Source organism: Protobothrops mucrosquamatus, unplaced genomic scaffold (assembly GCF_001527695.2).
Source record: "Protobothrops mucrosquamatus isolate PMUCROS unplaced genomic scaffold, P.Mucros_1.0 scaffold2022, whole genome shotgun sequence".
In the NCBI taxonomy this organism is placed as follows: domain Eukaryota; kingdom Metazoa; phylum Chordata; class Lepidosauria; order Squamata; family Viperidae; genus Protobothrops; species Protobothrops mucrosquamatus.
The window spans coordinates 1-15423 of NW_015388133.1; the positions used below are offsets into that span (position 1 = coordinate 1).

Here is a 15423-nt window from a genome sequence, read left to right on the forward strand (position 1 = left end):
AAAAAAAACACCTGTTGACTCTAAAACTGTAACATAAAACTGGCATTTATTTAAGTGATATAGATGTGCATAACCTGGTTTCAATTCCATTATCCTTCAACCAACCCTCCCCCCCCACCCCATGCTCATTTAATCTAACATTGTCTCTGTTCACTGAAAACGAATAGCACAAAGACTCCCATATTAGTTTTAGCACTTACTTTTTTCCCTTCTCCATACACAAGTGGAAACTTCAGGTCATCTTCTTCTATCCTTTTATATGCCCTAGTTAGAAAAGGAAACATACACAAAGTAAGGTTATGCAGAAGGTTATCATCGCCTCAGATATGTTAGATTTATAAAACTATCAATTGCTGAAGGAGAAAATGTCCTGGTGAATCTCTTCTACTCACAGCTAGAAAAAAAGGTTGCGGTCAGCAGTATTTCATTTATCTCCAATATATGCGCAGGTAAAACACACATGCAGGTAATCCTTGCTTAGCAACTGTTCAAAGTTATGACAGACTTCCCCAGAGCTACTTACAACCTTATTTCAAAGTTCCAGCAATCACACATAATGCCCCCCCCACCCCTGTGATCACACGATTGCATTTTGGGCACATGGTAACTGGCTCACATTTATGACCTTTTGCAGCGTCCATGGTCACACAACCATGATTTTTTGGGTGAGTTTTGCTAGTTACTGGGATTTACTTCCAGCCAAAACTGCCCATTGGGCATTATGGATTTGTTTAACAACTGCAGCATTCACTTAACAACAGCACCAGTCACTGAACAGCTGCTGCAAAAAAGGTTGTAAAATCAGGCATGGTCACATGGTGACCCGCTTAATGACTGCCATGACTTATGACCATAATTCCAGGCTCGATTATGGTTGTAAATCAAGGACTATCTGTATGCTGCTTTCCTCCCGCTGTTTTCTTAATGAAACTTTTTTTTAAAAAAAAATCATTGGCAATCTTCCTCAGTCCTCCCTTATATCTAATCTTAATTTCATGACAGAAACGAAGCAAGAGGGGGGCCTTGGAACATCTGAATGGCCTATGATGATAGAAACTAATTTATCTTCTTTTTGTAGATTGATAATTGAGAATCAGCATGCTTTATTTCAAATGAAAAGAGAAGTTACCAGCCGTTCATGTTTTGGTCCCTATATAACATCTTCTTTCCCACTTCCTTCTGCTGGATCCTTCGAGGAAACTCAAGGTAAGTAAACTCATTTCCCAGTAATTCAGGCCTCAAATAGCCCTATGAGAGAAAAGAAAAAGCTCAGCTGACAGAATCTTTGGATCTTTTCCATCAAAATAACAGAAAGCCAAATTGCCCCCATATTCCACAAGTCAGCACTAAATAATAGAATCCCAGAAGGGAACAAACATATGTAGAGTAAAGCAGGGACCAATTCCTGATATGTTAAAATTTACTTAAGGGCCTTTTTTCTCTATGTACTGAACTACTACATATTGTCCAAGTCTAACTGAAAATGGAAGGTCAAAGCATTCATTCTTCACCTAAATGCAAGCTAAAGCATGAGTAACTGAACCTGTCTCATGCTCAAATGAGTCATAAGGCCATTTCCAGACTAAAGCAGAAACAGAAGTTGCAACTAAAAAGACACATTTTATAAGAAACAGTGGCACAAATATTTGGCATTGGAGGCAACAAGATTTCAGTTCAGTAGTCCAGATCCTGTTCTCTGCTCAGACAGCTGTCATTTTAATACGAATTCCAATTATGGGAATGTCTCTATCATGTGCATCTGCACATAGACATCTACCTACCTACTTGCTACCTGTATGAAGGGGAACCCTGCATTTCAAAGATAGTTGTTCTTGCCCTAGCTATCCTAGGTTGGTCTTATTCTTCAGAGCTGATTCCATCCTTTCCTGTCAATATCACCAAAGAGGCAATTATTTACCAGGCTAGCAATGGAAGGCCCAAAGGAAGTGATTAAATCCAATAGTCAGACAAGAATGGAGCCCAGAGCCAAAAAAGAAAAAGATTAAGAAATATTGGCTCAATCAGATCCTAAACATACGACCTTTAAGGAAGCAAATTTTACCCCACCTCTCCTGTTGAGTCTGACCAAAAAAAGTGCAATGGAAGAGCTAGGCCACTTTAAAAACAATATTCCCTACACACCCTAAGAAGAGTAGCAATTGAGGAGTGAGGCAATTAAGGGAAGGAATCGGCAGAACCAGTGTAGTTTTTATTTTGTGCTACAAAAAACACTGCTACTGAAAATTACAACAGGCTTTGCTCTTTCAAGAACTTGGATCACATTGATAAAGCATAATAGACTGTCAGCCAGGCACAACAAATGACTTAAGCTATAAATGGGTTTTGGCATAAAATGAACTGCTTCAGCCTGCGACAAAATACAAGATGGACTCCCTGTTGCTCAGTTTCTTTACATAGCCAACTAAAGAGGATCCCTTACCCAAAACTATTTTTTCTTTTCCAAGGCACTTGGAAGCCATTTCAATAGAATAGCAGTCTGGTGTTTTGCCAAAGTGGTAGAATTAAAGGCTCAAAACATGGGCCAGCAACACCTTAGGCTGTTCATGCTTCATAGATTTTGTCTAACTGTAAATTTGCCTTTCATCCCAGGAAGTAAATACTGTCTAATGTTTTGCATAGATGAATCCATCTCACTGAACTACAAGGCAATTCCTGTTATATTCAAACAAGCATAACAATTTAAAAACTGCTCCTTAGAGAGAAAAGAAAATGTGTGTGTATGGACTATGACAGGGGTGTTCTCTTACAATTAGTACCTCTGCCCTCTATCACTTCTCACTTTCAGACTAGCCCCAAGCTGCTTTTCTCTTGCAAATATAGTCACAGGATTTTAAAATGCAATGCATCATTCCATTTTTCACTGCTATTAAAAGTGAGACCAGGTAGTTGCAGTAGACAAGTTAGGGAAAACAGATACTTGAGGACCACTAGATTGTTCTTCAACCTTCATCTGGAGCCTACCCTTTCTCTTTGAATATTGTTAAATGTTTTTATTAATTTTATGTAGACAAGCAAAGCATGGCATTATTTTTACTGAACAGAGTTTAAAGCAATTTGGAGATCACTATTCCATAAAGGCAAGAACTCACTCCACCAGGCATCCTGGCCAAAGGAGAAATTTGCAATTATATGAATTCCAAATTTAAGTCAAGTGTTGACCCCTTTGATTGCCTGGACAAGTCAGGCAAGATTTTGGAAGTGGCTTACAACTGCCTCATTCCTAGGGCTGAGAGTGTGACCCAAGGTCATACAATTGGCTTTGTGATTAGAACTCAGAGCCTCTCTGTTTTTAATCTGATATCTTAAGCATTACAACAAACTGGCTACCTTTGTGAGTGCCATTAGGAATGTAAAAATTGAGAGGAGAATTTAACCTTTTTCCTTGTGTGATCTCAGCAACGGAATTTCCCAATGTATAGGAAAATAGGATTTCTTCCAGGGCAATATATATATATTTGCAGGGAAAATGTCCATCACTCTATTCTGTATGAGAAATGCTGCTTGGACTTCTAGTTGTTGTTTTTTTTTTTTGAAAAAAAATATTATTACAAAAAAGTTGTTTTGAGTTCATCTCTCTGTCATACCTCCATTAAGAGAATTGGAAATGTGGAAATAAGATAGATAAGAGTATATGTGTATATGTTAACTGCAGTAGCAGGACAAATGGTACAATCTTCAGTTGATTGTAAAATCTCTAAAGTCTCTCAGATTGTCCTGGGGTATTACAATTTAGTAGAGAGGCTATTATATGTTTTAAGTACTATTTTTGATATATTTATTCGTTCTCTAAGTGCTGTGACTCAACCGAATCGTCAACATAGGAGAAAAAACAAGACTGATTAATGTTCCTTCTTTAATTAATTAATTTTTATAAAATTAGTTTTAATACAATTAATTAAATTAATTAATTATATAATCAATGTTTTAGAAACAGTGTTTCTCAGCATTGGCAAATTTAAGATGTATGGATGTCAATTCCCAGAATTTTCAGCTGACTGAGGAATTGGGGGAATTAACGTCCATACATCTTAAAAGTTGCCAGTGCCGAGACACACCACTTTATAATAATTACAATTCAGCTCCCACATCTCAACTATTTCTTCAGAGTATTCTGAGATTGGCAGAATTGTGAGTTTCTAGAACTCTATTTTAAAACTTAGCTTTTATTTTGCAATCAATTATTACAAAACAATATCTTATTATGGGCATCCATGGGGAAGCAAGGAGGAGCAAAAGTAAAACATACACACATAACATTATCCCACAAATGTCACAACTTATGCACTTGAGTCATATGTCAAGACTCAAGTATCTAATTAAAGTATGTACATGATCAGGTCACTGTATATATCATTATTTTGGATTCACTGTGGTTTGCTGCGGTTGCTGCTAATTCTTATACATTATGCATTACAGTCCTTATACATTATAAGGTTGTAAAAATATGCATCTTAAATATCTGTTCAATAAGAAAAATAAATACTAGACACAAATTAATAGTACATTGAGAGTCTTTCTTTACTATTTACAATAAATTCACCCGCATCATATTCCAAATGGAAATTGAAAATTCCCTAAGCTCCAAAGATGATTGGCCATGGCTAGATAATGTTGCATAAAGCATAAATGTAATAACCTTGAGCAAAAGAAGAGGTTTGCCTTTACTAGTTTTTCAATTTAGGTTTGCAAGGCAAACCTTATTTTAGTTAACTACTATGAACTCTGATGATCTTGTTTGTACAGAATTGGTTTCTCAAGGATATACCTGCCAAGGTTGTTGTCGGTGGTGATAGATTAAAAGTATATCAGATAGAAAGAAAGTTCTTCCTTACTAAAAACTGTAGCCTTTGCCTCTCTGTCTCTGGAGTAAACTCCCTGGACATTGGAATGATTTCCCCATTACGGATGACAATGGCCCTGCAATGAAACATGCAATGATGACATTAGAGAGAAAGGGAAGAGAGAGATGGCAAAGGAAGTGCAAGCAGCAGATACACAAGAGGGCAAAGAGAGGCAGGGTTAGGTAAGTACCATCATTGCCATACAGAGAGAGAGCCTCTGGGAAGGATATGGCGTCTGGGCAAATAATGGCCAGGGATCTACTGTACGTTTCCAGATACTCTTAAGGTTTCCTTGCCTGTTTCTTGTTGATGGAAGAGGATAATGTTATGTTACGCCTGAAAGCCCAGAAACCTTCTGATGAGAGTTTCCTTCTTTCCCTTTTTATGGATGAAAATTGTTTGCTGTGGCTTCACTCTATTTTATTTCTAGATTTTAAAGTTTCCCTACCATATTCTAAAGACCCAAAATAGATTAAAATATTTATTATTGTGTGCCCCAAATGACTCTACTGTATAAGCAAGTTGAAGTGATTTGCTGATGTCCTGTCAATGAGACTCATGAATAAGTGGAGATATAAACATATCATTCCAGTAGTCGTGCACTTGTGCAGGGAAAACGGGAACTGGGTGAACGGGACCCTCAGACATAGTTACTAAAGACTATTCTCCCCATGTAGCATGAAGACATATTTAATAATATAAGCTCTGGCTCACATTGGTATAATATGCTAGCTTAGAAACTATAAAGGTCAAGGAAATGCTAGGTAGCCTTTTTCTTTAACATTCCTATTGGGTTAACGCCAAATCCTAGGTGTGACTCAAGAACATCCAGAGAAAACACTGACATAGCATATTGAAAAGGAGCAGCCATAAAGACATATTTAGATGTCCTTACATTCTACAGTAACAGTTAAGCCAAATTACTAAGCAGTGTTAGTTACCTGCTCTGAGAGAAAAGATGTTCCTTGTTCAGACAGATAAGGAAGCAAAGGAGAAAAATCAGTCTAAGAAACTAGGGTTCAGAAATGGTGCTGAAAGGATGGAGGAGGATTGTGAGAAGAAAAGTATGGCTAGAATAATGGGTTACATCATCCAAACCCAAGTGCTTGGATATTCTGATCAAAATATAATGTAAAATGTGGATTATTCATACACACATGCACACACGCACACAGGGATTTTATTTTCATCTTTTGGCAATGTTACATATGGAATCTAGCACCTAAAATGATTGCCAAGCCCTGTGCTCGGCTAATTATCTCTCAGATGTAATGACTAAGCAAAAACAATTAAACACAATTATGGCTTTACACAATATCTGTTACAGCATTTTACTGTGCTTCTTGGGTTGGAAGTCTTCATCTTAAACTACCAATATTTCCACATTTGATAATGATCTTTAAGAGCCTGATTTTATTCAAAAATTAAAACAAATTCTAATTGATTTTTCTGACTTGATAAAAAAGTTGATCTCGCTCTTGAAAAAATAACTTGTCAAAAGTATGTGTGTACTGCTTCCTATTAGTATAAGCTCTCCTCATTTCAACGACCACAATGAGAAATAACACCAGTGTATTTTTCTCTGTCTTGTTATCCACTTGTGTAGCCTTCACCAAATGATATTTTACTTGTAACTCCCATCATCCCCAGATAGTAATGTACACAATACACCTAGAGGTTATCATTTTGGCACAGAGAAGAAGGTATTGTTATTTTCAATTCGGAATCCCAAAGCAGACTAGCCAAGAATTTGGATGCAGATAGAAGACTCAATGAGGAAACAGAGCATCTATTAATTAATTCCAAAAGTAATCCAGAATCCTTAATTTAATTAGCATCAATGCTTCATTTTGATTAATACTCCAGTAAAATTTATTTTACTGACTTAAGTTCTGAACATTTTAAATCAATAAAGGTTCTTTAACAAGCACTTAAATTATTATTTGATGAGTACCTAAATATGGTGATATTCTAGATTTAGGACTGAGTCACTAAAAACAATTAAAACAATGGGCAGTGAATCAATGCAGTATCTACAATAAAGACTAAAATAACTTTAATGATTATTCTTTAATTATCCATAATTTTGAAGGTGTCTCAACAATAGAAGGAGAAATGACATGACTCTCCTAGCTCAGGTTATAAAAAAGGAACTCCATAATTTGGAACTCCAAATGAATAATCACAATTCAAAACTGAATTTCCCTCTTGCAGCATTCAGGATATGTTGCAAGAGCATATTTATATTCATCAATTTTTAATTTTTCCATATTAACATTCAGATCACAAAAAATTATTCTCTGATTTGCTTGGGATCCGTAATTGTGTCATACCCAAATCTTAAGCAAGCTCCATCACTGGTATCACTACACTATCCTTTTGAACACAAGTCGGTTGACTCTTTGGTTGACAATATGTATAGTCCTTGATTCTGAGGAGTTCTGTCCAACTTTTCTTACTATTGACAGTGACTGCCTTTATTCAGCACAAGTTTTATTAATTTATTATATCCATAGCCCATTTTTTGTTATAATATTCAAGACAGCTATTGGACCCTTAATGGTTTCCTATCCACAATTGATCAGACTTAGCATTATAGTGCTAAGACCATTCAGACCATTTCCTGAAAGCAAAATTTGATCTCCTGATCATACACAGCATCACTAGAAACACAGCATCATATATCTGTTTATAGCTTATTGGATTAGTCCCTGCGGTTTTCTTGACAAAATTTTTGGAAGTGTCTTATTATTGTCTCCTTCCTAAGGCTGAGAGAAAGTGACTGGCCCAAAGTCACCCACCTGGCTTCATGTCTGAGGCAGGATGAGAACTCAGTCTCTCAGTTTCTAGCCTGATGCCATAACTACTACACCAAACTGGCTCTCATTAGTTATATACTTATCATTAATACACACTCTCTTAAGGACTGGTGTGTGTGATATTAATGGTGCATGAACAGAAGAAAGACAAATATTTAAACTGTTGTTGAAATTTTGTATACATTATAGGTAAAATAACTGACCTTGACCAGAAGGACTCTGATTAAATTCTACCAGGCAGTAAAGAAATATCATTTTTGCAATGAATACATGTTTTGGACAGTTCTAATTTGTCAAGGAGCCAAAACATTCTCCAGCCCACTTACCTACTATCACCAGCGTTGGCCACATAAAACTTCCCCAGAAGATAAACCACAGCCAGGGCACAGCAGCCTCCTGTTGCCTGCCTGGTTACCCGTTCTTGCTCAATTTGATTGTCCTGAAAAGACAGAAAAGCAAAAGTACAGGTGGAACACGATCTATCATATCAGAAAAGAAGGCAGAACCATACTATATGTAATCACAGATCTTCCCCACCTTCCTATATTAATAAACTAGAATGTCCTCAGGAAATAGATATATAAACAACAGTTGCAGAAACAAGTAGTCAATTAGACATTACCTTCAAATTTTACAATTACAACTTTATGCATTGACAAATTCTTGTTTCATATATCAAAAGTCTATTTTAAATAGAGAAATGACATTGTATTCGCATTATGCTATACTAGGATTTGATTTAATTTGAATCATTTACACCAAGTTCATGTTTTGTTAGAGCAGAGGCCCTTAATCACAATCAGTAGAAAAGTTTCAACTATGGCTTTATCTGATTTACAAAACTGTACAAATAATTAGTATAGTGGGCAATTAAGCAGTCATTAGTCTCCAGGAAAATAAAATAATATGCAAAAAGTTATAAATAGGAACTATTCCTGCAGCAACATTTCCAACATTCCTTTTTTTCCCATCCACACATATGCACAATGACTTTTTTTTTTAAAGAAGAGTATACCTCATATTCTGGCTGGCTATGTTTTGCCATCATCTGTATTTTTCATGCCTTTAGAATGGTGGTTAATCTGTGACTATCCCTGTTTGCCAAAGGTCTAAGTTAATTGCTAACTTAATCTTTTGTCTATTAGGACTTATCAGTTAACTTGGTCTGAAATATGTGAAAGGGAGACAATACTAATCAAAAGAAAGCTAATTAGCAAGCACAGTTCAAATATCTGAGGAAACAAACAAAAAGAAAAAATCCCTCTCTTAGTAAATATCTCTATATAATTTTATGAAGAGGTGGGGAATCGCCAATAACATTTCAGTACCTATACTAAATTATAGTTTACAAGATTCTCTAGGGAAGCCATGACAACTGAACTGGTATATGAATGCTATATGTTGACAATGTGTCTTTTTCTGTGTATTTTATTCCCCTGAGCAGCATCGAAGACAAGATCTCAAGCTGTGCTACAGAAAAACAGAACAGGCTCTGCTCAGGATCTGCAGATAGATAAGCAAATATCTAGTCAGCCAAAAATAGTCATGGGTCACCATGTCAGTGCCTTAACTGCAAAAGGAAGTGAATGCATATTTTGGGTGGAAGACAGGCAGGCAGGATTGGAACACATCCCTGATCTCCAACTTATATGTCCTTCAGTGGCTAGGGGGCTGTGTGTGTTAATATAAAACTGTTAGTAATTGAGTTTATTTGATTCTGAATATCCTTCACCTGTTTAAATCTATGAGACAGGCTACATCATATATACCCAAGGCCCTTTGCCTGCTTGCAAGGTGAAGCAGATTTTGTTTGTTTACCCTGGCTCTCTGAATGCAACATATCCATTTCATTCCACTTCTGATACAGAATCAGGCATCAATTACAAGGAAGTGCTAACTCAGACTAAGATAACCACATGTCTAGTAGGCAGCTTACATGTAATTCCAAAGTCTGTGCCAAGCCAGGAAATTGATTGTAATTCTCTATCATGGGAGCAGCCTGCCTTCTCCAGCCCATTTTTGTTCTACTTACTTACCATCTGCTTGAATGCATTTTCAATGGCTCCCACTACTAAACTTTCATGGAAAACCATCTTTTCCATATGGAAGCGTGGCAAGGCATTGTTTGGGACCTCTCTGTCTTCTTCTGCCAGAGGAGCTTTGTTTGGTTCGGTGAGAACTGTCCTGGGTCTCTCTTGTAGGCAAATTGGTGGAGGAGAAGAACCTTGTAAGATATCCACCAAGTCTCGGAGTTGGTCACGAATATGGAAATGAAGCAATTTGGATGCCATAATTGCAGCTCCACTTCCAGCATGTCCATCAAACAAACCCCAGTAGTAAAAATACAGACCTTTGCTGCCCTGCAGAGAGATTGGAAAGAATTGTTCTGAAGTAATGCCAAAAGAAAGGAAATTCAAGTTTAAAAAAGTAAAACTGATGAAGCAGCACTTTGGTGAAATTCTGCAAGCTTTGCAGTTTGTGACTGAAGCAACATTCAGCACCTCCTCAGCCAGCTATCAATTTAACCAAACTGCCACCAGTTCAAGGATGTCCTAATTCCTGGAGTTTATTTTACTGCAAAGGGAGAAGAAAGGGCAGAAAAGGTGATGAAGTAGCAAGGTGATGAAATTTTTGTCTCTGAGCAATGCAATAGGTATCTTATTCATCCAGTGCTCACATAGTTCACAGGCATTATTTTAAATGCCAGCTGCAATAATTCTTGTGACTATAGTGGATGGGAAAGTTTGTGGAACCCACTGGTTCACAATTCCACTTCATCAAGTAAACAATGGTTGCCAATTCAGGTAAGACCTGTGAAGTAACAACTATTTTGTGTGACCATTACTATTAATCAGCAACTGGGAATCAAACAGTCCTACTCTAAGCTAGAATAAGTTCACATAATGTAGTAAACTATGATTTAGCCACGGTTAAAACTATTACCTGGATTAAATCATTATGAACCCATAAACAATGGCTTGTTTAACTACGATTTACTGAATAATCCATAATAAACTACATTCTAACTGCAAAGCCAAAAACTGTGAGTCATAAGTCACAACAATTGGATTCATGCAACACAGTAAACCAAAATCAAATAAACTACATTACAGGTTGAGACACAGCTGTGGAAGAAGCTCTGGTCATCCAGTTGCTCACCACTCACTTCTGATTCTCCAGAGATTCCCTTGGAACCTGGGTTATTTCTCAGGCTGTTTCTTTTTTCCACAAGGACGGCTTCACAACAAGCTTGATCCTCATTATGCTGGCTTTTACCAGCATTTATCACTCTGTTCAGGAAAGAGAGAAACAAACCATCATAGTGTGGACTTAATGATATGAATTTGATTTGATTGACCAACTTCCCTTGATCTCAGATTCACCTTGCACAAAGATTGACCACAAATGGGGACAAATGATTCCATTGCTGCTGTTTTTAGTAAACAGAAGCAATTTGAGAGAGGACCTGGCATAGCCATCATGTCTGGGTTTTTTTTTAAACTTTCATTTTACCTATAGTCAATGAATGGCTTCTGATGTCTGATTGACCAGCATAGGACCTACACACCATGAAAAGTGACACTCTAAACTTATTTCATCAAGCTTATTAATCTCATACTGCCTTCTTTGCTATCATGGTTTCAAGCTTTGTTCAAGCCTTTGGGGGCAACCATTGTTTCTGATGAAAGAACCTGACAGAGGACCTCAAAGCCAGCAAATCATGGCTGGCATAAAACTGCCAACCAAAATGAACTTAAACTTTTTATCTTTGTTTTTCTTCAGCTTTGCTACTTCACATCATTGCAAAACATAGCTTGGCAGCAGGAAGTTGTAGAAACATAAAACAGGAAACATTGTCCGGGCAGGAATTTGTAACAGTACAGTTTGCAAAGCACAAATAGTATATGATGTTGAGGATGCAAGTAAGTATAGAGCTCAGGAGAGTTTCCAAATAACCTTGACAGGCACTTTCCCTCCCCTCTCCACCCCCATGGGATGATAGGAAAACCTTCAATATGCTTCCAACGAATTTTTAAAAAGCATTAAGAAACTAAGAACTATTATAAGTTACAGTCCGTTGCAGGGGGCATCAGCTACAATTGTGCAAAGCCTCATTCCTTTTATGCCTGTTATGTATATTAAAAGGAGATGAAACTTTGCATGTAAAAGTCATTACCTACTCTACACATCCCTACTCTACGTATACAGTACATATACATTTAGACAAATTCATATGTGCGCAAACATATTCCTTTTCATGTGTTTCAAACCAATTAAATGTATATAAAGAACATTTAGGCCTAGCTTAGCTTCAGCAGACATGCTACATCATGGGCTTTCTAACATCTTATTTCAGTGTTTGATTGGAGCTCATCTTTTTATGTCAAATATGCAACTAAATTACAAGGTGTCCATTTTTCAGCCAGTTACTGCAACTATGTCAAAACTCCATGACAGTTTTGATCTGCAGTAATTAAAAGGCAAAAGTAGCCCTCTTCAGGTGGTCTTTCTCTCTTTCACATGCGTATATGAAAAGTAAACAGCATGGGAGAGAATTTTATAATGTATAAGAATAATCACAATATTGAATCCAAGTTCGGTTTATTACTAGTTTTTCCTGTTTTGTTGCAGCAGAAAATTTATACCTTTTCTGATCTAAAGTTCTGCATGTGTATATTTATATTAAGAAAGAAAAAGAAAGAAAGAAAGAAGGAAGGAAAGAAAAAGGAAGAAAGAAAGAAAGAAAGAAAGAAAGAAAGAAAGAAAGAAAGAAAGAAAGAAAGAAAGAAAGAAAGAAAAAGATTTCAGCAGTTGAAAAACAATTGCAAAGTTGCTTGGGACAAGGTGGGATCAACAGAAACTGTGTACTACGACTTTTTGCACTGCAAATATGTGGAGACTTATTATCCTAAGTTTCAACTTTCCTGTCTTTTTTTTCTTTTAAAAGCTATTATTTTGTCTCTAAGTAGACATATTTAAATTGTCTAATCCTGCAAGTTTACAATAGCTATTTTTGCTATTTAGTGCTGATGGTCAAACCTAAACACATTCAGTTGGAAGCAGAGTTTAGTCTAATTCCAAATTGTAATACCAGGACATATTGCAATATAGAAATGTACCAGGTCAAGTGTTTTGGATTCAGGAATGCTTTGTTTAATACACAGAAAGTAGTTGAAATGCAAATATGGATATTTATGCAACCTTATTGATTATGAAAAGGCATTTGATCAAGGGAAGCATGGGAATTATTAGGTATATTGAAAACAATAAGACTGGATAACTGAGCTGTATGCATTATGATGAATTTATATTGGAAGCAAACGGTACCTGTTAAGTAGAAGGAAAAGCAAAATAATTTGTGTGGAATTCAACAAGAGTGTTCATTGTCACCCTTGCACTTCAACGTGCATTCAGAAGCTATTTCCAATGAATATTTATAAGAACAGTAAAAAAGTGTAAACTTTAATATCCCAATTATGTTTTAGTCAGATTATTTTTCTATTTAGTAAATAGAGAACAATGTTTACAAAGTTTACTTAGTCAAGTGTATCAGTCAAGTAAATCTTGCAGGGTAAATATAAAACAGAACAAAACAAAAAAAGTTGTTTTCAGTAAAAAGAAAGTCCCTCAACAAGCTATCATACAAACAGGACAACTTGAGAGGGTGAGATATTATAAATACCTAGGCTGTATTCTGACTGACAGATGGGATCATAGCATGGAAATAAAGAGCAAGACTGAACAGGTGAGAGTAGCTTGTTGAAAAATAAGTAACTAGCTTGCTGCTGGAATTTAAGATTGGAACTTTGTTGGCAGATTGTATGCTGTAATGTCTTGCCAGTTCTTTTGTAGGAGCCAAATCACAGACAGGGTAGGAGAAGCCTTTGAAATGTGGATTTATAGATTATAGAATTAGTGTGTAACCTAATGAGGCAGGCTGTCCTCCAAAGCATAGGCAAAGACAGGGAAAGTGTGAATACCAACAAGAAAAGAAAATGTTCTACTGAGATCAGATGATACATAACGAGAAATATCAGCTCAATGAATTATGCAAGGAAAGCTGCAAAGGAAATGTAGTATTATATGATGAGCCATATCCTGGTTGAAATATCTCTGCATGTGGGTTGGCCCAAGTAAATATATCCTTGTTTCAGATGGTAAAACTGAAGCTACAAATAGCATTGATAGTCTGCAGTAGGAGGTGGCACTATAGGAAGAACTAGAAGTACTTTTTAACTTAGTGACTGGATTGGAAATCAAAGTCTTATAGAGTTGGAAGTGACCATTTAGGTCAATGGTTCTCAATCCCAACAACTTTAAGATACCTTAAAGTTGCTGAAATTGAGAAACACTGATTTAGGTAATCCAGTCCAACTGCCTCCTCTCTAGAGGAATCCAGACACATCCAAAGAAAGACCTTCATCTCTCTAGGCACATGTTTCCACAGTCCAACTATTCCTAGTGATAGAAAGCTTTTTCTAAGATTCAATCAGAATCTGCCTTTGTACTTTAAACCCATTACAGTATTCCACAGTATGGAAACTGGTCCTGAACATCTTCTATGTAGCATTCTTTGCCAACATTCAAACAAAACATACTGTGCCTTGTTGCATGAATCTGGCTGATGGCAGTTTTTTTCTGTATAAATTATTTCATTAAACTGTGTAGAAAAATTTTCTACAATTTTAACAATAACACCAATTTATGTTAATAAATTCTTTAAGAGGAAAGAGACTTCAGTTTGTTATTATTCATTATTCAGTTAAAAACAAGGAATGATACAACCTGCTCACCACTAAAAAGAAAAAAAGCTTGCAGGAGTAGCATAAGAAACAGATAAGAGGATATTCTCCTACCTAGGTCAAGGAAATTATATTTAGAACTGATATTATTATCTCAGGACTGAGTCCTAGTAACCTTAAAACTAAGACAGCCTATCCTGCTAAACAAAAGCAAGCTGAAGTCAGGGCACACAGCATGAACCCATAAGAAAAGTGAGATATTAAATCAACTGGAAAGTAAAATACTAATTACCATTTGCAAGTAAAATAAATGGAGAAAGAGGCAAAAAGAGAAACAAACATCTGTTTATGGCCATTTCAATATTTCTAAAAGAACACAACATGAATTTAGCAGTCTTGATTAAAATGCACATGTTCACCATTTTTCTGGCAAGACTTTTGCCTATTTACCAGCCAGATAACAGCTTTTCAAATTTCCCTGCCAAGAAAAGAAGCATTTGCTGAACATCTACCCACAAATTAACTGATAAAAAATAGGGATCTTTCTCACAATAAAACATTAAATTTTCAGACACCCACACAAGGCACACAATTGCCTTGGGTGTCTATTTTTTAAAAAAAGTAATTTGCTATTTTTGGATCCTCTGCAGGTTTGTAGCTCAGCTCCCAATTGCAAGCCCTGAGAACCACCAGAACAGAGGGAAGGCCACATTAAAGGTTAGGGGTGTCTGAGGGCATAGACAAAAAAGTTAACATGATGGGTGCAACTGGAAGATAGAAACTCCATCTATTTTTGCATGTCTTGACTGCCAATGTGACTTTTTTTTACCATCTCCCCAGACAACTATGATAGAGGTGAATGAAGACAAATGCCTTCTTTAAAAAAAAAAAAAAATCAACAATAGCCATAGGGGATGCATAACGTTTGTTCACATACATTAACATAGGAAGGACAGAGATTGGGGAGTGTTGCAAGAAAATACTTTTTTTCTCTTAACA

The 15423-nt window shown here is 36.3% G+C and overlaps 1 protein-coding gene across 1 annotated transcript in view; it reads right to left on the reverse strand.

The window, feature by feature from the left end:
* Window positions 1–200: 200 nt before the first annotated feature.
* The window catches only part of LOC107294626 (protein phosphatase 1J-like), a gene marked incomplete at its 3' end in the record, with an annotated part of 17739 nt that continues 2516 nt past the window's right edge, over window positions 201–15423 (reverse strand). The window contains exons 2-7 of the mRNA XM_015823875.2: window positions 10848–10971; window positions 9718–10041; window positions 8008–8120; window positions 4854–4938; window positions 1130–1248; window positions 201–264 (exon numbers count right to left, since the gene is read on the reverse strand). Of these exons, the coding sequence (XP_015679361.2) occupies window positions 201–264; window positions 1130–1248; window positions 4854–4938; window positions 8008–8120; window positions 9718–10041; window positions 10848–10971 (829 nt within the window). The remainder of the gene's footprint in view (window positions 265–1129; window positions 1249–4853; window positions 4939–8007; window positions 8121–9717; window positions 10042–10847; window positions 10972–15423) is intronic.